We start from the raw sequence: 25,605 nt of genomic DNA, 5'->3' as shown, positions 1-25,605 counted from the left end.
TCCTACAAAAGTTGCTACAGCTTCAGACAGACAAACTCCGAGTGCACGAGGTCACTTTGCTCCAGGCCTCAGTGACCCCCTGCAGGCAATGGCCCCCATTTGTGCACCATCATTTTCACCTTTCAGTGACACTATGGAGACTGGGACACATATGTGTATTGACTGAAACAACATTTCACAGCATTTCAAGTCGTGAATGATTTGTTGCAGTGATTCTTATTTTTGTCTTGGATGTCACTGGACATGTTTTTTCTACTCCACAGATTCGCACCTCTGTCTGATGCCATCATGCTCTTCTTTCAGGAGATCAGCACTTTGTTGACTAATTATTATTCTCGGAGATAACACGTGGTTGCCTCCATGCTTGAGTTTCACCAATACCATAAGCAACCCAGACAATCATACCACTCTTGGATCATTGACTTGCGAAGTCTCAGCTGCAAATGTTGTACACAGACTCCATGATTCATGATGTCATGGTTGAGATGACATCCAATTCTGAGGTCCACGCAGTGGCATTGAAACTTGATAACCCATCCTTCAAGGACATCTTGCTCATCACACACTCATTCAAGATTGCGAAGGCTGCTAACGAATGACTCATTGTGATGCCACAAGTTGTGGTGGTCAACATGCCACAGCACAGCATTGCAGGTGTGGGGCAGTAGGATGACCCTCTGGTTGCAGCAGTGTTGTGGTTCATAGTTGGCCAACATCTCTATAGTGTTTGAGACTCCCATCACATGTCATTGACGGGTAACAGCATTACTCCCTTCATGCCTGCCATGTTTTTCTGCTCTCTCCTGAGCACAATGTCTGGATTTCTGGGGGTCTGCATGCACTGTGGCAAAGAGGGGCATCTCTGCTCATTGTGTCAAATAGGTGCATCTCTGCTCAGTGTGTCAAATTTGTGCAACCCACCCCATGAGTGCACCAGAACTTTCTACATGTGCTGCAGTCAGTGGTCCAAACCCCTCTCTGCTCAGGCAACCCATTCACGCAGAAATTGTTTCTCACCCTTTGCGTTTCTCACTAGGATGTCTGTTTCTAGGTGAACACATGAGCCACTACTGCTTAGATAAATCAGGCAACATGTTCCCAACTGTGTTCACCCATGTTCTCCCTACTGTCACTGCATTTGATGATCTACAGACATGGTTCTGTTCCTCCTTGTGGGTATTTATTTATTCTAATTTATTTATAACATTAACAGTACAGAGTAAGTACCACCTTGAAATGTAAGGTGGGTTGGATGCTTCTAAATCTAACAGCAAAGACTTCTCATTGTTACAATATTATTGGTATACAGTTATTAATGATTTTTTAAATAATATAAAGAACGTAATATTGAAACTTTGTCTAAAGTTACAGCAAATTGAATGCTTAACAATTGTTAAAATGGTTCTATATAATTTGTTTCTGTCTGGTTGATGAGAATATAATTTATATAATGCAAATGTCAAAGACAAATTTAAAAAAGTAATACAATGAGTGTGGTGAAATAAGTTGCAATATGTAGATATACTGTATTTGGATGTGTAATATAATCTAAGTAGCATGTTGGTTGATAACGGCCCATTTCAGATGAGAAGGTCTTGGTGGAACCTCAAGCTATTCTCATCTGAAATGGTTTGTGCGTATGTATGTTTATTGTGTTTGTGTATATTGATATATCACTGGGAGTGTTGCAACTCAGGACACTACATGATATTCAGCAGCTGTTTGTTTATCCTATTGATAGTTGTGGTATATTAGGTAGGGTGTAGTTCCCGAAAATTGAAGCCTGTGAAAGCTTGTGTGGCTCGTCAGATTATTTCTCGCTGACTACCCACCTTCTACCAACATTGTTGGCTACCAACCACAGTTCCTTTCCAGGAACTGGATGATCTCAGATCTTAAGTTTTCATCTGCCAGATTTGAAGTGTGCCTCAGACTTTCACATGCACACCACCCCATGGCTGGATGCCGCACCTAGTTTTTGCCAGACCAATTCCAGTACTTTACAACCTGATATGAAGCAGGAGCTAGATCATTTCCAGGCTGCAGGGGTTATCAAGCCAGTGAAATCTAGCACATGGACCACTCCTCTAGTCATCACCAACAAGCCCAGGGGTTCACAAATTGTGCTAGGATTTTGAGGCTGCAATCAGTGCCCAGTTGCTGGTGGAAACATATTCTACCCCTGCCTGGAAAACTGTCTCACTGAGGTTGCTGGAGGGAAATACTACTCCGAAACTCACCTCACTAATGGTGACCTCCAGTAACCCTTAGATGAGAAAATGCAGTATATCATTATTATTAATATACCTTTTGCTTTGTGTAAGTGCAAGCAGGTCCTATTTGGCATTGAACTGGTCCCCACAATTTTCCAAAGGTTTCTGGACCAGCTGACACAGCATATAGTTGCTTGTGTGAATTACTTCGGTGATCTCATTGCCAAGGAACCCTCTCACCAGGAGCATTTGCAGAATCTCTGTATCTTTTATACAACCGTGCAGGACACAGGCCAGCATTGTCGTTGTGAGAAGTGCAGGTTTTTTTCAGTCGGAAGTGTACTATTTGGGACTCTGGCTCAGCAAAGAAGGTATTAGGCCAACTAATTGGAATTTTGCTGCAATAGAATCCTTACCTTGTGTCACAAACTTAGCTGAATTACTGGTGTTTTTGGGCAAAATCAACTATTATTCCAAGTTCTTACCATGTGCGGGCCACACTGTGCAACCCCTCAATGAGTTACAGGAACAGGATATGCACTACATGCGGACCACTGTTTGGAACTGTGCTTTTACCCAATTGAAAATCATGCTGAAATCCGCCCCTTGCCTCATGGCAGTCTCCCCTTCACGGTGCAGCTATTCCCAGATCAAAAAGGAGGCAATGATGATAGTGGTTTGCCATTTAAAAAATTCGTGTCTACCTTTGTGGGACACAGTTTGCCATAATTACTGATCACAAGTTGTTGATGGCATTATTATAGCTCCATGGACTCAACAGCCTAACACCTCCAGCACTGGGCATTGTTCCTGAGTGCACACTATTATAGTATCCAGAACAAGCCCATGGCATAGAATACCAGTGGCGATGCATTGCTGCATCTACCCACTGGCTCAGACCCTGATTTCAGTCAACAGTAGATCCTCCAATTCCACATCAGAATTAAGCAGTGACAAACACTGGATGGTTTTCTCATTATGGCTGCTCATGTCACTGCCACCATACACCAGGATCCCACCTTGCGGCAGGTATTGTGTTACCTGATCCGTGGCTGGCCGTCTTACCTCACCTTCTGGTTGGCAGATGAGTTCAGCTCCTGGAAACATATTTCTCGCAGATTCCCAGTTGTCGACGATGCCATCCTTTTGGACACTTGAGATGGGTGTGAATCATGTGGTCATCTTGGCTGATGTGCACCAATGGATGTTGAACTTGCTGCTCTGGGTATATTGAGGGATGTCCAACATGAAGGCCCTATTAATGAACAAACTGTGACAGAAGCCTGAACGATAGGAGATTGACATACTAGGACATGCGCTGATACTATGAAATAGTGCATTGATAGTGGCTAGGCACTAGCTGAAATCTAGATTTGCCTAATAAAACCTGAAAGGAAAGGATGGCTGATTGTTGTACTCTATGATTTGAAAGTCGTTACAGTCATTGTGTGCACCCACATTCCTAATGGAAGGTAACTTGATGAAGGCACTAGCTCGCTGACATGTGTACAGGCCAGGGATTAATGGCTGCATCAAAGCAATGGTCCATGGCTGCATGGCTTGTGCATGGCATGAGACAATGCCCTCTCAGTCTTTAACCCCGTGGCCTACATTCTCCCCCTCCCACCTCTCCACTCTGCGTCCCTTGAGATTGAATCCATCTCAATTTTGTGCAGGCCCACTTTCAGGATCAATGTTGTTGCTCATTGTGCACACTTATTCAAAGTACCCATAGTGTTGTAAGCATGGTGTCCACTATGACCAGCTGCACCCTTACTGCCTTGGCTCAGGTTTTGACCATTAAAGGGTTGTGGTGCACACTGTTCTCTGATAATAATCTAGATTTCATGGCGTCTGCCTCCACTGATTTCTGTGTATTTGCAGCTCTCCATTCGATTCTTCCTAGAATGATGAAGGGGAATGTCACATATGGACTATTAGGCAGCAAATAAAAAATGTTTGCAATTCCTCTGCCACTACTTTAGCCCTCACCCTGTTTTTGAACACGTATTGAACCACACCGATTAATAATTGTAGCACACCGTGCTTCTCCAAGGGTGGCAACTGTGGACCCTGTTTCATGTTCTGATTCTGCTACCCTCAGAGCTCCACTTGTGTCCCTCCCAGTGTTACCCTCGTGACGTGGCTGTATGAGCCTGAACCTACAGGAGTACTGATGCTTGTATATTGACAAAGCCCACAGGTGGCAGGTTACGTTTGTTGAAACACAGAGGGGGCTCAAGTGCTGCCATTACAACTACCAGCTCCAGTCTCAAGTGCAGACATTGCATCTGCTGCCACCCCCTCCACTCCCTTCTGGTCACAGTGCAGCTCCAAGGCTGGTGCCCCTGGCAACAGCCTACGAGTCTGCACTATTGCACCAGTGATCCCTTCCACATCCACAAGGTGTCTTAGTTCCCCAAGCACAGTGACGCTGAACACTCTCCCATTCCACAGCCAGTGGCCAAAGGCACTAGGGGTTTGTCCATGCCTGCATTCCATGCTCCTTGGCACCATCTGGGGCGTTTTGGCCTGGATGTGGCTGTTTCAAAGGGAAGGGACCTGATATTTGGCTCTGCAGATGGCTGTTAGAGGGCACAGTCTCATCGCAGTGCTACATTCGCAGAGTGAGCATGCCACTTATCTTGCCATGTGAGTACATTGATTGGCCAATAGTGTTCATCGTGGCTGAAATAAATATGGCTGACCAGTGAAAAGTCAGTCAGTTCTGCACTCGCATTTGATATTGTTAATTATTATCATCGCTGTACTACAAATTATACAATAACAACTTCACTTGGGACTTGGTCTTTCAACACTTGCTCACCAGCTACAAAGGTTCACTTTATCACTCAGTGCCAGCCCTGAGGAAAATAACTGGACCATATTCTTTGGCTTCTTCCCATAATACCCTAAAATGAGGGATGTTCCCCCTCAGTATTCTTTCCACAACTTTCAAAAGTTATTCTTTCCACAACTTCCAAAAGTGGTATACTTCTTCCATCTAATTTGTGCAATATCCTTGTTCATTTCTATGCTCCTATTGCTCCCAACACACTAACCTCTTGAGTCACAAGTTCGGCCATATGTCTTCCCGCTGCACTTCCAGCCTCACATGTCGAGATTGCGGACGCCCATCTCATCCCGATACTCCATGTGCCCCGCCTCCCATCTGCGTCAACTGTGGGGAGCACCATTCACCTTGCTCGCCAGACTGCAAAGTCCTTCAGAAAGAGTGCAAAATCATGGAATATAAGACCCTGGACCGGCTGACCTATACTGAGGCCAAGAGGAAATATGACAGACTCCATCCTGTGAGAATGACATCTTCTTATGCAGCTGCTACAACACCTGTGCTAGCCCCATCAGTTTCGAGACTTCCAGCCAGCTCGATAAGCAGTAAGACTCCTCCTGCCCCCTTGCCAGTGGGGGGCTCTACCCACCGGGTTGCTCCTGCGCCACCTACCTCAGGGGCAACACCATCCCCCCCATCAGGGACGTCCGTCCCTGCTTCTAAGCCGGAGAAGTGTCCAACTTCTTCGGCTTCTCACGCTCGCAAGGGGTCCCTCGGGTCCCTCCCTTCCCAGGTTTCCACCAGTGGAAGGCTGACGACCGACAGTGGCGTAAGTGCCCGCAATCAGCTGGTCGACGGGCTTCACGATCCTCCTCAGTCCCGGAGACTGAATCGGTGAAGCCCTCCCAGCCAGTTAAACCCAAGGAGCAGCGTGAGAAATCAAAGAAGAAGAGCTCTAAGCCCAAGGAACTCGCGGTGGCAGCCACCCCACCGCCACCTTCCAGATCTGCGTCTGAGGACGAGGTGGAGATGCTGGCATCCGCTGAGGACCTCGATCTCGCCGGTCCCTCAGACGCCATGGATAGCGCTAGCACGGGTGCTAAATCGGAGGCAGCAGGTCACCCAGCGGCGTAATCTGCCTTCCCAGTCCCATCACGCCTTTGTCCGCCATGGACACTACCATCCTCCAGTGGAACTGCAGCGGTTTCTTCCCCCATTTAGCTGAGCTCCGCCAACTTCTCAGCCTTCGCCCTTTCTTCTGCATTGCTCTCCAGGAAACTTGGTTTCCAGCGATGCGAACCCCCGCCCTCCGTGGCTATCGGGGTTATTATAAGAACCGAGCAGCTTATGAAAGGGTGTCTGGTGGCGTCTGCATATATGTCCTTCACACTCTGCACAGCGAGTCTGTCCCTCTCCAGACGCCTTTAGAGGCTGTCGCTGTACGCGTGTGGACGCCACAGGCTGTTACCGTCTGCAGTCTTTACATTCCACCGGATGGTGATGTCTCGCAGCATGTCCTGGCTGCACTGGTCGCCCAATTGCCGCCACCTTTCTTGCTATTGGGCGACTTCAACGCCCATAGCCCTCTGTGGGGTGGGTCAGTGGCCACAGGTCGAGGCGCCATCGTTGAGCATTTATTGTCGCAGCTCGATCTCTCGCTGTTAAATGATGGTGCCTTCACACACTTCAGTGTGGCGCATGGCACCTACTCCGCCATTGACCTTTCCATCTGTAGCCATAGCCTCTTACCGTCTGTCCAATGGAGTGTGCATGACGACCTGTGTGGTAGTGACCACTTTCCGCTCTTTTTGTCACTACCACAGCGTCACTCTTCTCATAGCCCTAGCAGATGGGCTATGAATAAGGCTGACTGGGATTTGTTCTCCTCCACTGCCTCTTTTGAGCCTCTCTCTACTGATGACATTGATGCGGTGGTTCAATCGGTCACCACCGGAATCGTTACTGCCGCCGAATCTGCCATTCCCCGTTCTTCTGGGTCCCCTCGGCGGAAGGCTGTGCCTTAGTGGTCGCCTGAGATCGCTGCAGCGATTAAAGATCGCCGGCGGGCGCTCCAGCGTCACAAGCGACATCCCTCCTTAGCCCACCTTATCGCCTTCAAACGGCTGCGTGCGCGGGCCCGCCTCCTTATCCGCCAAGGCAAGAAGGAGTGCTGGGAGCGGTATGTGTCCACCATTGGCCTCCATGTCACTCCCTCGCAGGTCTGGGCCAAGATTCGACGCGTCTACGGCTATCGGACCCCTGCCAGCGTCCCTGCGCTCTCACTCAATGGAGCCGTTTGTACTGACTCCGACGTCATTGCAAATCGCTTAGCAGAGCATTTTGCTATGAGTTCCGCTTCTGCGAATTACCCCCAGGCCTTCCGCTCCATTAAAGAGCGGCTGGAACGCCGGAGCCTTTCGTTTCACACCCACCACCCGGAATCTTACAATGCTCCATTCAGTGAGTGGGAATTTCGCAGTGCCCCAGCTGCTTGCCGTGATACCGCTCCTGGGCCAGATGGCATCCACTGTCAGATGCTGAAACACCTTTCAGTGGACTGCCAGCGGCGCCTTCTCGATCTTTACAACCGTCTTTGGGTCGAGGGGGAGTTTCCGTCGCAATGGCGGGAAGGCATTGTCATCCCCGTTTTGAAACCTGGACAGACCCCTCTGGAGGTGGACAGCTACCGTCCCATTAGCCTCACCAACGTTCTTTGTAAGTTGCTTGAACGGATGGTGAGCCGGCGCCTGCATTGGGTACTGGAGTCTCGGGGCCTTCTGGCTCCGTCTCAGGGTGGGTTCCGTAAAGGCCGCTCCGCCACCGACAATCTGGTGAGCCTGGAGTTGGCCATCCGTACTGCTTTTGCCCGCCGTCAGCACCTGGTCGCTGTCTTTTTCGACATGCGGAAGGCGTACGATACGACATGGCGTCGTCACATTCTTTCTACGCTTCATGGATGGGGTCCTCGGGGTCCTCTGCCGATTTTTATCCGCAATTTTCTGTCGTGTCGTACCTTCCGCGTGCAAGTCGCGGCCTCGTATAGTTCCTCCCACGTCCAGGAGAACGGTGTGCCACAGGGCTCTGTTTTAAGTGTCTGTCTGTTTTTAATAGCCATTAACGGGCTTGCTGCGGACGTGGGAAATTCTGTCTCCGCTTCCCTGTATGCTGACGACTTCTGCCTTTATTACAGCTCTACTGGCATTGCAGCTGTTGAACGTCAGCTACAGGGCGCTATCCGTAAGGCGCAGTCTTGGGCTGTAGCGCATGGGTTTCAGTTTTCGGCAGCCAAGACCCGCGTTATGCATTTCTGCCAGCGCCAAACAGTCCATCCTGAGCCGCGGCCTTATCTTGCCGACGAACTCCTTGCTGTGGTGGAGACCCACAGGTTTTTGGGGGTGGTTTTCGATGCCCGGTTGACTTGGCTGCCTCATATCCGGCAGCTGAAACAGACGTGTTGGCGGCATCTAAATGCTCTGAGATGCTTGAGCCACACCCGCTGGGGCGCCGGCCGCTCTACCCTGTTGCGGCTCTACCAGGCGTTAATCCAGTCCCGTCTGGATTATGGGAGCCTGGCTTATGGCTCAGCATCCCCATCTGCGTTACGGGTGCTGGACCCAATTCTCCACAGCGGCATACGCCTTGCCACTGGTGCTTTCCGCACCAGCCCTGTGGACAGCGTACTAGTGGAGGCAGGTGTACCTCCACTGCGGGTACGACGCCAACAATTACTGGCTGCTTATGCTGCCCATGTTTTTAGTTTGCCCGGGCATCCAAATTACCGTGTCCTGTTCCCGCAGTCGGTCGTCCATCTGCCAGACCGTCGGCCCCGGTCGGGTTGTCCGATCGCCGTACGCGTCAAGGAGCTTCTCTGCGGGCTTGGGTTTTTCCCTGTTCCGCCTCCTTTCCAGGCGCCTCTGCGTACACCCCCATGGTGTGTTCCTCGCCCTTGCCTTCGGCTCGACTTGGCACAGGGCTCGAAGGACTCGGTCCCTCCAGAGGCCTTCCGCCGCCGCTTTTATTCCATCCTTGCCACGTATCAGGGCTCTGGAATTGTTTACACCGACGGTTCGATGGTTGCTGGTCGTGTCGGGTATGCGCTAACTCTCGGGGACCATTCCGAACAACGGTCCTTGGCGGCTGGCTGCAGCGTTTACACTGCTGAGCTAGTCGCCATCTTTCGAGCCCTAGAGTATATCCTCTCCTGCTCAGGTGAGTCCTTCGTTATCTGTAGCGATTCCCTGAGCGGTTTACGAGCTCTCGACCAGTGTTTTCCTCGTTCTCGCCTGGTGATGGCTATCCATGAATCCCTGCATACTCTTGCGCGTAGCGGCCGCTCTGTGGTCTTTGTGTGGACCCCCGGTCATGTCGGTATCCCGGGCAATGAACATGTTGACCGCCTGGCGAAAGAGGCCACGTGTAAACCATCTCTGGATGTTGGCCTCCCAGAGACTGATTTGCGGGCAGTCCTCCGCCAAAAAGTTTTTGCGCTTTGGGACGCTGAATGGCGCGATCGGATTACATCCAATAAACTCCGTGCCATTAAGGAGACGACGACTGTGTGGCCGTCATCCATGCGAGCCAACCGCAGGGACTCCGTCGTCCTTTGTCGGCTCCGCATTGGCCACTCCCGGCTAACACACAGTTATTTACTGCGCCGGGAGGACCCTCCTGTATGTCGCTGCGGGGCGGCTTTGACAGTGGCCCACATTCTGTTGGCCTGCCCCCTTTTAGCTGTGGTCAGGCAGACATTTGCGCTGCCTGATACGCTCCCTGCCCTTTTAACAGACGACTCCACTATGGCTGACTTAGTTTTACGTTTTATTCGGGCAGGGGGATTTTATCATTTAATCTGAGTGTTTCTGTTTTATTTTATTGTTTTGTGTTGATTCTGGCCTTTGGCCTATGATTTTCGACTGATTTTTTTTTAATGTGTTTCTAAGTGGTTGGCTTTTCCTTTTTTATTTCTATGGTCGGCCAACCACCGTCACACTCTGTGTGGTTTTAGTTCGTTTTGTCTTGTCTTTGTCTCAGTTTCTCTTGTTCTGTATCGTCTGTGATCTCTTCTGTTCCTGGTTTTTATTCTCTGTGGTGTTCTTTGTCTTTGGAAAAAGGGACCGATGACCATAGCAGTCTGGTCCCTTTAATCCCCCAAACCAGCCAACCATAAAACTCCAGTGCTACAAGAAATGTATTACGCATCATAGAGGGGTCCACTACTAAAATTCTGACAGAGAAAAATTTCAGGAGGTGTTAGGCAACATTTGATATCTCCTGTATATGTATCAGAAATGAAGATGATGGGACAATAAGAGAAATTAGAGCTTATACAGAGCCTTACAGACAGTTGTGCTTAACATGTACCATTAGTGAATGGAATAGAAGGGAACTTGGGGAAAATTAAAGTGATGCCAAAAGTAGCTGACACAAACATTAAGGTGGCTTGCTGGTGTAGTTGTTTATGTAGTTCCTGTTCTTCACCTGCTACCACCCACTCTCCTGTTCCCATTCATTTTGTCCACAAACCAGCCTCACATATTATCTATTACTTTCCTACTTAACTGCAGCTTACTCATTTTAAACTGCCTGTATCTATACTTTTGGTCCTTTGTATTCTCTGCTTTTCCCTTCTACTATTTTCATAATATTTCTACAAGTCTCTAAGCTGTGTTTTGCTTGTCACTGAAAAGACTTTGTGTCTTTAGATCAGGATTTAGATCAAAAGAGACTTTATTGTCCTTTCTTTGTCTGTTCACTGCTCAAAGATTCTTCTATTTGGTAGGCAGGATTAATCTGTACATATATGTTGAACTGTACTTGGAGTTACAGAAGAAACATGTTAATTCCCACTTCAGAGACTTCTGTTTGTTGATATTGGGATTAAAGTATCCACAATGAGATACAAGTAGATGATATGAGAGATAAATAAGGGATCATGAGGAGCAGTTAAGGGATCATAAGGTGGTAATGAGAGAAGTATATTGATAATTCTCCTTAGGAGAAACACACACAGGCTATGCAGTAGTTGCAAACTGTTGTTGTACCATTGAAGTAGAATTGGTGATAATTCCATGTTTTGCAACACAAAGAAATAAATTCTTGTGTGTTGTAGAAAAAAGAAAATTGCTTTTGCTGAAAATAAAAACTGTCTATTGCAGGAAACAGCAAGAAAGCTTGCAACAAAGTTCTAAATCTGCTGTTAATAAAAATATGGTAATGTGGCTGTACCTTAGGTGATCATCCTCACCTACATCTATATCCTGTCAACCACTGTAAAGTGCACTGCAGAAGGTGCATCTCATTGTACTAGTTATTAGCGTTTTTTACTATTTCGTTCATGCATGGAGGACGGGAAGAATGATTGTTTAAATGTACTGTGCATGCTGTAATCAATCTTGTTTTGTCATCATGAAATCTGTGGGAGTGATACATGTTTCTGTATGTCATGCATTGATCTGCTCTAGATGAGCGATTGCCTTTTCTTATTTTCATTTATAACATTGAAAGAAAATGACTTCATGGTGTGAATTGTGGTTATTCCATTATACCTTTCAATTGATAAAAAACTTTATTTTGCAAAACAGTTTTTTACTTTCAGGCCAGTATTTACATTCTTGAAGGCCATGGAAGTGGGAAGACCATTTTTGGAAACACCAAGACAAGCAGCGTGGTTTGTTTCACTGATACCTTTAGAAAATCCAGACGCATCAAACACTTTACCCTTCAATGGCCATTGGAATAATCTTCATACGTTTTTATGCTGCAGGAAGGGTGTAAGGAAGTATAATTAATTATATCCACTTGTCTCACACTGATGTTTTCATTTAGTTAGTATTTCCCTGGAATCTTGACTAATGGCACCATCTTTGAAAGCACCAATAGTAACCTCTCCTAAAGTTCTTGCAATATTATTTGGAAACATTCTTACATATATCTCGATCAGTTGTTATGTTTCAATATTTGTGTCACATGATTGTCTAAAAAATTGTCATGGTCATAGTTTGAATTAGGTACAAACATTTTTTTGTTCCGTAAAAGGTATGAGATGTATGTGATTCAAATAATTGCTAATTAGTTGGTTACGTGTTCCATTGTTCATATTTAAGTATTCATCTATGGAATAGAAGAAGTTGTCAATGAGATATGATATTGATTTATTTTTGAAACAGCTATTGCTGTCTGCCAGACATTTTATTTAACCTAATAATTTATCGAAAAGTTTTACAGCAGCATATTTTACCCCTTTCTGTGCCAAAGATAGGTTGAGTAGACGATAGTGTAAGTCTTTCTTTATTCTGGTGTCCTAATCGTGAATGTCACTATTGTTTTTAAATTGGCACGTGTTGTTGAGAACAAATTTAATTATTGAGTAAATGTACTGTGAGGCTGTTGTATGATTCCTAACCTTTTAAATAGATGCCTACAAGATGTGTGACTATTATTCTAACCACTTTCTTTCAAGCAGTGAATACTTTTTGCCTAAGTGGTGAGTTCCCCCAAAATATTATTCTGTATGACATCAGAGAGTGAAAGTATGCAAAGTATTTTACCTTACTAATTTCAATATCCTCAAAATAGACAATTATTCTGATTGCAAAAGTTGCTGAATCTAGTCACTTTAGGAGATCCAAAATATGAATTTTCCAAGTAAGATTCTCATATACATGTACACCCAAAAACTTAGTATGCTCTACCCTGGCTACTGACTTCCGTTGATGTGTTCTATTTATGAAGTCAGGCAGCCGCAGCCAGCCAAGACAGACGCAGCTACAGGGAAGTAACCGATTTTGTGACTTTTATGAGTTCTTAACCAGGAGAGAATTTTATAATATCATCTGTTATAACATCAAGTTGAACAAATATATTTCTAGGTTGAACAAATATATTTCTAGGATGACACAATACATGTAAGTCACAGATCAAGTAAACAAGGTAAGACGTGTGTACACTGTAACAGTCAAATCAGCACTGAGTCCAAGTCTAGCCGCTGGCTGGCTGGCCACTTAGGTGGCGCGGCTGCTGCATGGCTGGCAGACAGCGCTGCAAGTAGAGGACACGCGTAACTGCGCGGCGGCACTTTGAAAGATCGGTGAGTCACAACACTTTTCCCCCCTTTGAATTTTTTGCACTGGCCTTGATGGAGGTGGCCTGGATTGCTAACATCCATAGGTGTTGTTTGACTGGCCGTAAAGTCACGAGGAGGAGGCTTCCCATACGGACGGAAGTGTCCCCGATGATAACGGGTCAAGATGACAGGAGACGTGGGGGTCGAATCTGTTGGGGCCCGTGCCCCAATCTGCCCATTTTGGCAAGTCTGGTTGTTATAACAGGAGACATGGGCGATGTGTTGGCATCCGTAGGAGAAGGAGGCGAGTATAGTTGCTCCAACAAATGATGGTCATCTGGTTCCTGCATGGGCACGTCTCCTGGTGGCGTCAGTTCTTGTGCAGGCACTGAGATGATGGTGAGAGGGCTGCATTGTGAGAAATAAGAGATTCCAAGATCCCAAGGTGGTGTAGCGGTATTCGGAACAGGCGTTGCCGGCACACGAGGCCGAAGCTGGTCCGAATGATGCACTGCAACACCCGTGTCCATCTGGATTTCATACAGGCGTCGGCCACGGTGTCATAAGATGCGGCCAGGACTCCATTTCGGCCACCTGCCATATCCCCATACCCATACAAGGTCGCCGGCTGTGACCGGCAAAGCGAAGGCACCTGCGGCAGTGGGGTGGAAGGCTGCAGAAGATGAAGTAGTGTGTGGGACTGTCGGCCATGTAAGAGCTCAGCCGGGCTGTGGTTGGCCATGGGGGTGAAACGGTAAGAAGCCATAAATTGGAGAAGCGCATCATCAACAGCAGAAGAAGTCAGGAGTTTCCTCATCTCAGCCTTAAATGTGCGGACCAGTCGTTCAGCCTCACCGTTTGACTGTGGATGGAACGGAGGGGCCGTGACATTCATGACGCCGTGACGGGCACAAAAATTCGCAAAATCGGAAGAGGCAAATTGCGGACCATTATCAATAACAAGAGTAGAGGGAACGCCTTCCAAAGAGAAAATGTGAGCTAGAACATTGGTGGTTGCCGCGGTGGTAGGCGATGTGCAACAAACAATGAAAGGAAAGTTAGAGTAGGCATCAATAACGAGAGGCCAATAAGTACTTAAAAAAGGTCCCGTGAAGTCAGCATGAATACGCTCCCAGGTCTTCTCAGGCCAAGGCCATGGTGACAAAGGTGACTTTGGGGCGGCGGCCTGTGACGCACAAGGGCCACAGGCAGTGACCATGCGTGTGATTTCAGAGTCGATGCTGGGCCAGTACACATGACGATGCACCAGAGATTTTGTGCGAGAGACACCCCAGTGCCCTTGGTGAAGGAGGTGCAAGACCGAAGCAAGCAAAGACACAGGTACCACAACAGGCGGCGAAGCATTGTCGGTGGAAAGAAGGATAACACCATCCCTAGCCGTGAGGCAGTAATGCAAAGCTTAGTAGTTCCGCAACAGATCAGAAGTCTTAGCGGACGGACGATCTGGCCATCCCTTCTGAATACAGCGTAAAACCTGAGAGAGGGTAGGATCAGAACCTGTAGCGGCTGCCAGCCGGTCCTCGGTGATGGGGAACCCGTCCACAACCCTCTGCTCGGCAACATCCAGGTGGAAACACAAAAGTTCGTCCCTATCGAATGCCAGATGAGGACCCATGGGAAGGCAAGACAGTGCATCAGCATTCGCATGTTGAGCCGTCGGCTAGAAATGAATCTCATAATTGAAACGAGACAAGTAAAGACCCCAACACTGGAGGCTGTGTGCACCCTTGTCGGGAAGCAATGTTGATGGATGAAACAAGGAAACAAGTGGTTTGTGGTCCGTAACAAGATGAAATTTGGATCCATAGAGAAAAACACCAAACTTATGAAGAGCATAATTAATGACCAAAGCTTCTTTTTCAATTTAAGAATATTTTCGTTGGGCATCCGTGAGCGCTTTTGGAGGCATAAGCAGTGGGTTGTTCAGAACCATCAGAAAAACGGTGTGCAAGGACTGCAACAACACCGTATTGAAGGCGTCCGTGGCAAGAACAAGATGTTGGCCAGGTCAATAAGCAGCCAGGCACAGGGCCGGTTTCAGCACAGTCTTCAATTTCTGGAAAGCCGCATCGCATGATGCGAACCAGTGAAAGGGCACGTTTTTATGCAACAGGCGATGCAACGGCTGAGCCACCGAAGCCGCAGATGGTAAAAATCTGTGATAGTATGCTATTTTCCCCAAGAAGGCCTGCAGTTCCTTAACAGATGTAGGGCGAGGAAGGGCATCGATCGCAGCGACAGTTTGCTGAAGCAGACGAATACCATCCCGAGAGAGTTGAAGCCCCAAGTACGTGATAGATGCCTGAAAAAATTTTGATTTCTGAAGATTACACTTAAGACCGGCAGTCTGTAAGACATGAAAAAGTGTGCGGAGATTCTGAAGATGTTCTTCAGTGGTGGAGCCAGTGACAACAATGTCGTCCATGTAATTTATACACCCAGGGACAGGGAGCAATAATTGTTCCAAGAATGGCTGAAAGAGAGCAGGGGCGCTGGCAGCCCCGAATGACTTCCTGTCAGAGAGGTCACATTTTGTAATAATTGACAGAAACTCATGGAGTAAAACATAAGTGATTTCTGGTGTTCCCCAACGTAGTCTTATAGGTTCTTTGCTGTTCCTTATCTATATAAATGATTTGGGAGACAATCTGAGCAGTCCTTGTAGGTTGTTTGCAGATGACGCTGTTGTTTATCGACTAATAAAGTCATCAGAAGATCAAAACGAATTGCAAAATGATTTAGAAACGATATCTGTGTGGAGTGAAAATTGGCTGTTGACCCTGAACAGCGAAGAGTGTAAGTGAATCCACATGAGTGTGAAAAGAAATCTGTTAAACTTCAGTTACACAATAAATCCGTCAAGTCTAAAGGCTGTAAATTCAACTAAATACGTAGGAATTACAATTACGAATTACTTTATTTGGAAGGAACACAGAAAATGTTGTGGGGAAGGCTAATCAAAGACTCCGTTTTATTGGCAGGAGAAATGGGGAGAGAGTGCCACTGAAATGATACAGGATTTGGAGCAGACATCATTAAAACAAAGGTGGTTTTCGTTGTGGTAGAATCTTCTCACGAAATTCCAATCTCCAACTATCTTCTCTGAATGCAAAAATATTTTGTTGACACTGACCTAAGAAGCAAGAAAAATCACCATGATAAAATAAGGGAAATCAGAGCTTGTATGAAAAGATACAGGCGTTCCTGCTTTCTGTGTGCTGTACAAGATTGAAATGATAGAGAATTGTGGAGATGGTTCGATGAACCCTCTGCTTAAATGTGATTTGCAGAGTATTCATGTAGATGTAGATGTAAATGTACTCCTTGCAGCAGAAGATTGGATGTACTGTGTTTTTTCAAAGTTCAGAGCATGTCCATTCACAGAAAATCAATCAATAACTTTTCCAAAGACATTATTTGTATCATTTTCTATTGGAGTTTCTTTAACTGGATTAATAATGATTCTTGTATCAACAGTAAACAGTGTCAGTTTAGCTTCTTGTTTCAGATAAGAAGGGAAGTCATTCACATGTATCGAGAACAGACAGGGCCCCATGATCAAACCTTGTGGAGCACCTAATGTAATTTCACCCCATTTAGATGGAGTGGCAAACTTCCTTAAATCACTGAAACCATATAAAGAAACTTTTTGCTCCCTGTTCTGTAGATATGACTTAAACCACTCATATGCTGTACCATTTATACATATAATTGTAATTTCTGAAACATAATGTCACGGTTCACACATCAGATGCTTTGGATAAGTCGCAGAAAATTCCTGTTGGTGACATTTACTATTTAAAGACTCTATTATGTGGACAATGAAATTGTATGTTGCTGTCTTAGTGGAATGGCATTTTTAAAATCCAAACTGTAATTTACTAAGTATGCCATTGCTGTTGAGATGGCTAATGACTCCTGAGTACATTATTGTCTTGACAATTTTTGAAAATGCTGTAAGCAAGGATACTGGCTGTCAGTTATTTACATCTGTGGTGTACCATTTCTGTGCAGAGGCTTGACAGTGGCATATTTTAACCTGTCTGGGAAAATACCTTGAGTTAGTGATGCTTTACGTATGTGACTCAGAACATCAGCTGTAATTGCTTCACATTGTTTTAATATCTTGTTGCAGATGTAATCTACTCTGACAGAAAGTTTATTTTTCAAATATTTAATGATTTTTCTTGTTTCATAAGGGATTGTTAGGTGAAAACTAATCTGACTAAGATTTCTCAAAACTGACTCTTCCATGTACTACTTGGCTTTTTCTTTTGAGCTATTGTCACCAATTTTTTCACTTACACTTAAGAAATGGTTGTTAAATACATTAGTTATTTGTGTACTGTTGATCAAGATGGTCTCGTTCTCTTTAATAGTAATGCTACCTCCCCCAGTGGTTATTTTTCCTGTCTCCCTTCTAACAACATTCCATATTGGTTCGATTTTATTGCCCAAGTTGTTACATACATACACACAAACATACATATTTCTTGATTTTATGACAGCTTTTCTCAGTATGCTACAATAATTTTTATAGTGTAAAGTTATTTCTTGGTCTTTACTAATTCTTGCTGCCTTGTACAGTTTTCTTTTTTTTTCTGAAGACAACTTAATACCTGTAGTAACCCAAGACTTCTTTGGAAATTTTTTGGTGTTACATTTAGTAATTTTTTTGGGCAACAATATAAATTTATCAAGAAATATGTTATCATTAGCATTTGGCTCATTATATACATCTCCCCAATTAACATTTCTTAAATTTTCTCTGAAGTGCTCTATAGATACCATCTTGGAGCAACCTTACACTTTCACTTAATGGCTTCTGAGCTGTACACCCTGTTATGTTTTGTGTGTTAGTCTATTGTGTATCATGGTCTGATAATCCATTTGTCACAGGGAAACCATGTGTTAGTCTTACATCCTGTTGCTACACAAATAAATTTTCTAATAGAGTGCTATTGTCTTGAGCTATATGTGTAGGGAAATAGATCACTGACTATGTTATATGTCATTAATAACACTTCTAGTTCACTTTTCATATCAGAATTGCTTAGAAAGTTTCATTGAAATCACCACAGATTAATAACTTGTTCTTTTTGTCTGACAGACTGCAAAATAGAGAGTCAAACATTTTTATGGATAGCTCCAAATCTCGTAATGGGAAGCTGTACACTGTTGCTAATATCAACACTACATTATTTAGCAGTAGTTCACATGCACAACTGCTGGTGCTGGTCAACATAAAATTGCTTACTTCTACAGTTTTGAATTTATATCCTTGTTTTGTGTAAATGGCAACTCCTCCTTTATCCATGCTAGATTTGTAAATGTAAGATGCTAAATTATACCCATTTATACTGACACTGTCCATCCCCACACTTACATGGTGTTCAGACAGGCAAGGTGTATTAATCTCATTCTTATTTTTGAGATCATCTTAACACACTAACAGCTCATGTACTTTATTTTTCATTCTCATCATGTTTTGACGAATTAAGTTGATACTATTTTTATCTTATCCCTATTTACTGTACATGAAGCTTCTTTTATTCTATTTTTCTTGATTGTTGTCTGTCTGGATTTTGACTTTAACGTTAAAAGCCTGTCTGCCTGGTCCCATTAACCAGATAGGTCATCCCATGTGTGACTGTGATCACCCTTAAAGTATCTCCTAATAGAGAAGCTAACTTATCTTTCCCCTTCCTATTTAGGTGCAAGCCATGTGTAGTGCATCCCCACCTAACAATAGCATCAACTGGATTTTGCTGGTGCCTGGAGCATCCTGTTCAGCTCAGTGTTACCATGCCTTACAGCAGTGTTTACTCATGACCAATCATGGCACTGGAAGACTTCCGCAAACCCCAGCATTTGTGTGCCTAGTTTCTGCTCCTATTTTGTCCAGGTCACTCCTAATACTATATCTTGGATTCATAGCCAGGGTGTTTCCCACTCCCCCAACTATAACTATCTGATATTCCCTCTCAAAGTCCTTGCATAGCTGACGTAAGTTTTCTGTCCCTGGTTAGGGCTAGCACTTGGTTTCACAAAACTTGTGACCTAGTACCCTGCACCTAATTTCTCCTGAAGGTGCTGGCCTACACCCCTCTCATGACTGCTACCTAGGAGCAGAATTCTTCTTTTCCTATTCTGACTTGTCTTAGCTAATGTTTTGTTCCAACCTACATTCAATTGCATCTTGATGTTATAGACTATTAAATGAAGATGGTGCCACACATTAAAGTATTTCAAAATGAGAGAAAAACTATATTTGCTGATTGATTAATTAACATTTGTTGGGCAGGTATGCTGAAAATCCGCTTCTTCAACAAAACAGATGTTATTAAGCACAAACCATTTAAAAATGATTAACATAACATAATAGTTCCTGACTCTTCTGGAAATATACAAAGGGAAAAACTGGCTTTGGTTATCTCTTGAACAATACAGTACTCTGGATGTTTGTTGAATAACTCACTGGTAAGAGCAAAAGAACAGTGTTTGTAGATTTGACTGGAAACCACTGTGTACGAACTATGCTCTCTGTCTGCACATATTCAGTCGGTTCTTTGACTGAACTCCTAACAGTCAGTTGAGCAGTGGCCAAAATCAGTATCACACTATACAGACAGTAAGTCCTTGTGTTATCCAGATGTCGACAGTAGGTGACAACAAAGTTAAAATCACAGTTCATATGAAAAAAAAAACCATGTAGTGCAGGGCTGTCATCATTAGGTACCCCTGAAAGCTTGATGTAGACATCAGCTTGTTACAACAAGTGAGGCTGTGGCAGTCTGCGACAGACATTAAACCTGCCACGAGTGTTCTGTCATGTGGCCTGGTGTTGGCAGATGTAGAGATGTCCTTTCACACCTCACCTAGTGACGTCATCGGATGTTTGCATAATTATATTGATTGATCCACATAAAAGGCCAGTGGGAATACGAGATCTCTTCCCTCTTGAATCAATCAGTAGGCCAAGTACCATCCTGGTTAGTGTGCTACAGTTAATAGAGGAGCTGCTCCTGAGTCCAGTGCTGGTGGTAGGAGGTGAAGGTGGTTTCAACTCATGGCTTGCTACGAGTGACAGTGACTGTGAAAGATGCTTTGGGTTGTGGGCACCGGTACCAGCTGGCAGCCTTGCTGAGCAATGATAGAGCCACATATCCAGCCAAGTGTGTATCGGAATGTGCACACCCAGGCAGGTATGCCCACTTTAAATGATGTGCCTGTTGCTTCTTCTTCTCCTAGTACTGACAGAGACTTCAACAAAAGTAACAAGGAACAGTGACAGCAGCCATGCAAGAGTTCCATCAGGGTTTGCTACATGTTGGTGTCACCCACTAAGAGGATAAAAAGATAAACAAATCAAAATAGGTATGTGTGGATGTCAATAGTTTTTTCCATCTGTGTTTTAAACATCCGCACAAAACATTTGACCATGCTGTTAGAGGCAAAGTGAAATATAGGTGTGGTAATATACTTGATTCCATTCCGGGTGCAAAACCATTAAAAACCAGTGGATACAAGCTGCAGTGCACTATTGGTGATGAGATCATGGGGGCACCTTCAACAGAAAAAACATTCACCACGGCCATAGTGGTATTCTCCATCATGGTCTGTTGCATTTTGGTGACATGTGGGAAATGAGACTGCATTTATTAAATCAGCCAAGTGGCCCGATGGAATAGGCCTGCAAAATCAACATGCTCTTGATACTATGGCTGGGTGGGCATAGGCCATTGCTGGTAGGCTTTGGGTGGTGCTGTTTGTTGTGCCTATTATGCTTGATGGTGTTGAACCATGTGTGAAATATCCTCTTTCACCCATGTCCAATACACCTGTCACAAGGGCAGGTCCGTCATTCGGAAATGCCTCAGTGGGACTGCTGCATGAGTCACAATATACAGCAGTGTCAAATTTCTGGAATCACCATTCAACACTGATGGTCATATTGATTCACAATGGAACACCTTTGGAAAGATGAAAGACACAGCATTATGAAAAGAAACACCAAACTTTCTGTGGAAGCTGTCAAGGGAAGGGCCTGTGGCCAGCCAGTTGATATGAATTACCCAGCCTGTCTCAAGAGTAGATGTAGTTGTGGCTGCTGCCATCTCTGGAAGTGCTGAGAAACTCTTCCAAAAACTGTACCATTTGTGACTCAATGTGAAAGCAAACAGTTTCTTGTGTATCAAATTCTTCATTGGGATCCATGATGATAGTACATCTGCATTCATGTGCTGGCTGATGTATGATGATAAATTGAATAGTGGTAATTGGATAACAAAAGAATCCAGCATTGCAACATCTGAGATGTCTGTCAATACAGGCAACTTTGACTTGGGGCCAAATACAGGCAGCAGCAGCTTATGGTCTATGACCAGATGAAATTGATTGCCATACAGAAGTATGTGAACCTTCTGTACAGCAAAGATAAGTGCCAATGCCCCCTCCTCTATCTGGGAATGATTTTCTTGTGCCTTTCTGAACCATTTGGGTACTTATGCAATAGAATGACCCTAATCTGTATAGTGAGGCATCTGTAGCCAACACTGAAGATAAAAGAGACTGACAAAAGGTCAGGCAAAGAGCAATTTGAGACACTGCTTCAACATAAGAAATGCATGGCAAAGTCCGTGGACCACTGGAAAGAGACCTGGGACCCTTTTTCTATACAGTTGATTTCAATGGCTGGGCCATTGTTGCAATTTGATGGATAAATTGGGCATAATATGCAACCTTGCCAATAAAAAGTTACAGGTTGTTTATATTCTTTGGTGTAGCAATATGGGAAACCACTGTTACAGTCTCTGACTTCAGTTTAAGGCCACTCTGGTTAAGGATATATCCTAGAAACTTAAAGGAATGCTAAATAAAAGAAGGAGAATTTGGATGGAAAATACTCACCAGAGACTTGACAAGTGCTCCTCTTGAGTCCATCCAGTGAGCACTGTATCATCCAGCTGCTTAATGCGTTATGCAATATTGGCCAAAAAATGTAACCTGTTACATCGTTGGCAGCCGTAAGGAGTATTTCATACCAGAATGGCTTTGGAAGCTTTGTCTAAAGAAACTTGAAAATAAGCTTCCAAAAGATCAGTCTTACATAATACTGGCCCTCTGCCGATTCTGAAAATAATTCTTTGGTATGCAGAAGGGTATATGAGTCCACAATCGACCGACAGTTTAGCATATTTCCGAAGTCTCCATGAAGGTGTAACGAACCACATGGTTTGTGAAAGAGTTCAGGTGATGTCCATATATTATAAGGAATCAGGGACAGCACTTTTTACTCCTCTAAGCAGTCCAGTTCTACTTTTACTTCAGTGAGCAAGGGGGAGGCTCTGAAAAATCTGCAAACTTTTTTAATGTAATGTGGAAAAAAAAGCCTCTCTCAAGCCTGGAGAAATTTAGTGAACATACTGCAGACACGCAGAATCCCTTCTGCATGTGGAATGATATTCTGAATTTCTTCGACAGAAAGGTGTATAGAAAATCCAACTATATATACATCCAGGCCAAAAAATATTTTTCACTGAGGGCTTTGTTGCTACAAAGGCCTAGAGTCAGAATTTCATAATGGCCATTACCCCGCAGCTTAGCTGGTACTGATTTTAAGGGTGGAGACCCCAATTGGAGATATTTAGGCTGATTAGAATTGAAATCAGCGCCCCTGTATTAAAAAAGGAATAAAATAAGAATAGGTTGGTTGGTTGATTTTGGGGAGGGGCCCAAACAGTGAGTTCATTGATCCCATCAGATTAGGGAAGGATAGGGAAGAAGGCTGGCATGCTCTTTTGAAAGAACCATCCTGCAATTTGCCTGAAGTACTTTAGGGAAATCATGGAAAACTTAAATCAGGATGGCCAGATGCGGTTTCCAACCATCATCCTCCGGAATGCGAGTCCAGTGTGCTAACCACTGTGCCACCTCGGTTGGTAAAATATGGACCTCAAAACACTGCTTGCAGTGTAAGATAATGTTTTGCTACCTTTGAATCTGTGGTTTCATTTATTTGGATCAGCTCACTCAACTGCTGATAGTGTGGCCATGTCTGACAAATATCTGTTGTATGCCCATGGCATAAACACTGTTGACAGATATAACTATAATGTGGAAACTATGTCTAACACTTACAGAAATACAATGAAGACAACTGGGTAGTCTGCAAAACTTTCACACATGTCCGCCCTATTCTGGAGTACTGCTGTGCGGTATGGGATCCGCATCAGGTACGACTGACGGATGACATCGAAAAAGTACAAAGAAGGGCAGCTCATTTTGTATTATCGTGAAATAGGAGAGATAGTGTCACAGACATGATACATGAATTGGAGCGACAATCATAAAAACAAAGGCGTTTTTCGTTGCAATGGTATCTTCTCATGAAACTTCAATCACCAGTTTTCTCCTCCAATTGCAGAAACATTCTGTTGGCACCCTCCTTCATAGGGAAAAGTGATCATCACAATAAAATAAGAGAAATCAGGGCTCGCACAGAAAAATTTAAGTGCTCATTTTTCCCGTGTGCCGTTCGATAGTGGAACAGTAGAGAGACAGCTTGAAGGTGGCTCATTGAACCCTCTGCCAGGCACTTTATTGTGAATAGCAGAGTAATCACGTAGATGTAGATGTAGATGAGAGATGGAGAGTTATACAAATAGAGCAACAGGGTTAAGCAGGAGATAGGTTTTAGACTAACGAAGTAACTGTAGCAGCAATGATAACTTCATTTCAAACAAACAAAGGCCTATGTGAATGAATTAATGTTTATGCATAGCACTTGCTTTCAAAGTTAACATATTAGACTGTCAAAACGAAAATGGCTTAAATACTTTCAGCTCTTTGAGACATGACCTACTCCAGGTAAAGTTGAAAAAAATTAGAGAAGTATTCCGTGTAAAAAGCCTGTCATTTGCGTCTTCATCTTGGTAACCTGTAAAACTTGGAGACATGTAGTAAAGACTACAGTCATTAGATTTCTGAGTAATACAATAAAGTTCTTTAAGAAACAGTGACAGCTTTGTGTGTAAATAATGTGCACAGTGGAACATTTAGGAATTTTTGACCAGAGAACAGTAGTATTTTATGATTTGCAATAAGTGTGCCTCTGAGTGTAAAAGAAACGTGTTTTTAAAATGTATTTCCTTGTATTCCTTCTTTAGGGCCCTGCAGATCATGCTCTTCTCTTATGCAGCCTACTGCTTGGATTTGGCCTAAATGCTTTTGTGTGTATTGGCACAAAAGCTAATGGCAGTCCATGGGCATGGGTTCTTACACAAGGAAACAAGAAATATGTCACATTTTGGGAAAGTACGACTGGTATGTTTTTCATTTTTAAGTTTTTTGTGCATTCCTGGGAAACAATGGAAAAAACCTGTTTCACATGGTTGTCTATCAATGATGCTTGTATAGTACTTAAAACAAACAAAAATAAAAGTAGCAGTTTGAATCTTTGATGTTTCATGTCAATAAATCTTTTACTGAAGACTAGCTTCAGGAAAAGAATTTCTGTTTGAAGCTAATGTTAGGGGTGGTAAAAATGGAAATGTCGTGTGGCTAGGGCCTCCCGTCGGGTAGACCTTTCGCCTGGTGCAGGTCTTTTGATTTGACGCCACTTCGGCGACCTGCGCATCGATGGGGATGAAATGATGATGATTAGGACAACACAACACCCAGTCCCTGAGCGGAGAAAATTTCCGACCCAGCCGGGAATCGAACCCGGGCCCTTAGGATTGACAGTCTGTCACGCTGACCACTCAGCTACCGGGGCGGACTTAGGGGTGGTAACATTATGTATTAATGTTGGATCATGTCACTGAAAACATTTTTTACATTCTTGTTTTGTGTAACATAAATTTGCACAGGTCTAAACATGTGATAATTGATTCACTATGAAATGGGCTGTATTGGTAGGCGATACTTTGTGGCATAATGTGAAGTTTAAACGCTTATTACATAACAAATTTTAATTCGCTCTGTTGCCTGTTACTACATTGCAGTGCACATGCACATATGGACATCTATCAAGACTACACACAACACTAGTCTCACAAACTCTTTTCTCATTTCCTTCAGTGTAATGTTACACTGCAGAATTCTCCTCATGTTCTTCACTCAGTTGTCTTTAGTTATTATGATCAGTTTTGTTGATTGTATAGTGTTACTTCACTGATTTGTGTTGATTCCTGTTCTGGCTTTCTGTCTTTTTGTCATTCTTTTTCCAGAATGAATTTTCCACTCCCACTGGAGTGTACATTGTAGTAGGACTACCTGAACTTAAAGATGGATCTGTTCCTTTTTGTGTGGAACTCTGTTAGTGACTGAGCTATCCAAGCATTCTTTGAGTCCTGACCCAAAATTCAATCAGATAGTACATCTCTCCTATTCTTGGCACTTCATGAGGCTTTTGCATATACTTTGTTATATAGGATTCCTAGGAGAATATACAGGGTGGTCCATCTGAAGTTTCAGATGAGATTATCTCAAAAACTATACATTGGGTAAAAATA

The 25,605-nt window shown here is 44.1% G+C and overlaps 1 protein-coding gene across 3 annotated transcripts in view; it reads left to right on the top strand.

Moving 5' to 3' along the window:
* LOC124787242 (centrosomal protein of 76 kDa-like) overlaps positions 1–25,605 on the top strand; it is a 134,212-nt gene that overhangs the window by 66,830 nt on the left and 41,777 nt on the right. For all 3 annotated transcript variants that reach the window (XR_007015969.1, XM_047254325.1, XM_047254324.1), the window contains 2 exons: positions 11,603–11,777; positions 24,259–24,415. Coding sequence is in view for 2 of the 3 variants with exons in the window: in XM_047254325.1 (XP_047110281.1) it covers positions 11,603–11,777; positions 24,259–24,415 (332 nt within the window). In the remaining variant the exon portion in view is untranslated. The remainder of the gene's footprint in view (positions 1–11,602; positions 11,778–24,258; positions 24,416–25,605) is intronic.

This window comes from Schistocerca piceifrons, chromosome 1 (genome assembly GCF_021461385.2).
Source record: "Schistocerca piceifrons isolate TAMUIC-IGC-003096 chromosome 1, iqSchPice1.1, whole genome shotgun sequence".
Classification (NCBI taxonomy): Eukaryota; Metazoa; Arthropoda; class Insecta; order Orthoptera; family Acrididae; genus Schistocerca; species Schistocerca piceifrons.
The sequence above is the reverse complement of the archived record's forward strand: the minus strand, read 5'-3'. Positions and strand labels throughout refer to the sequence as shown.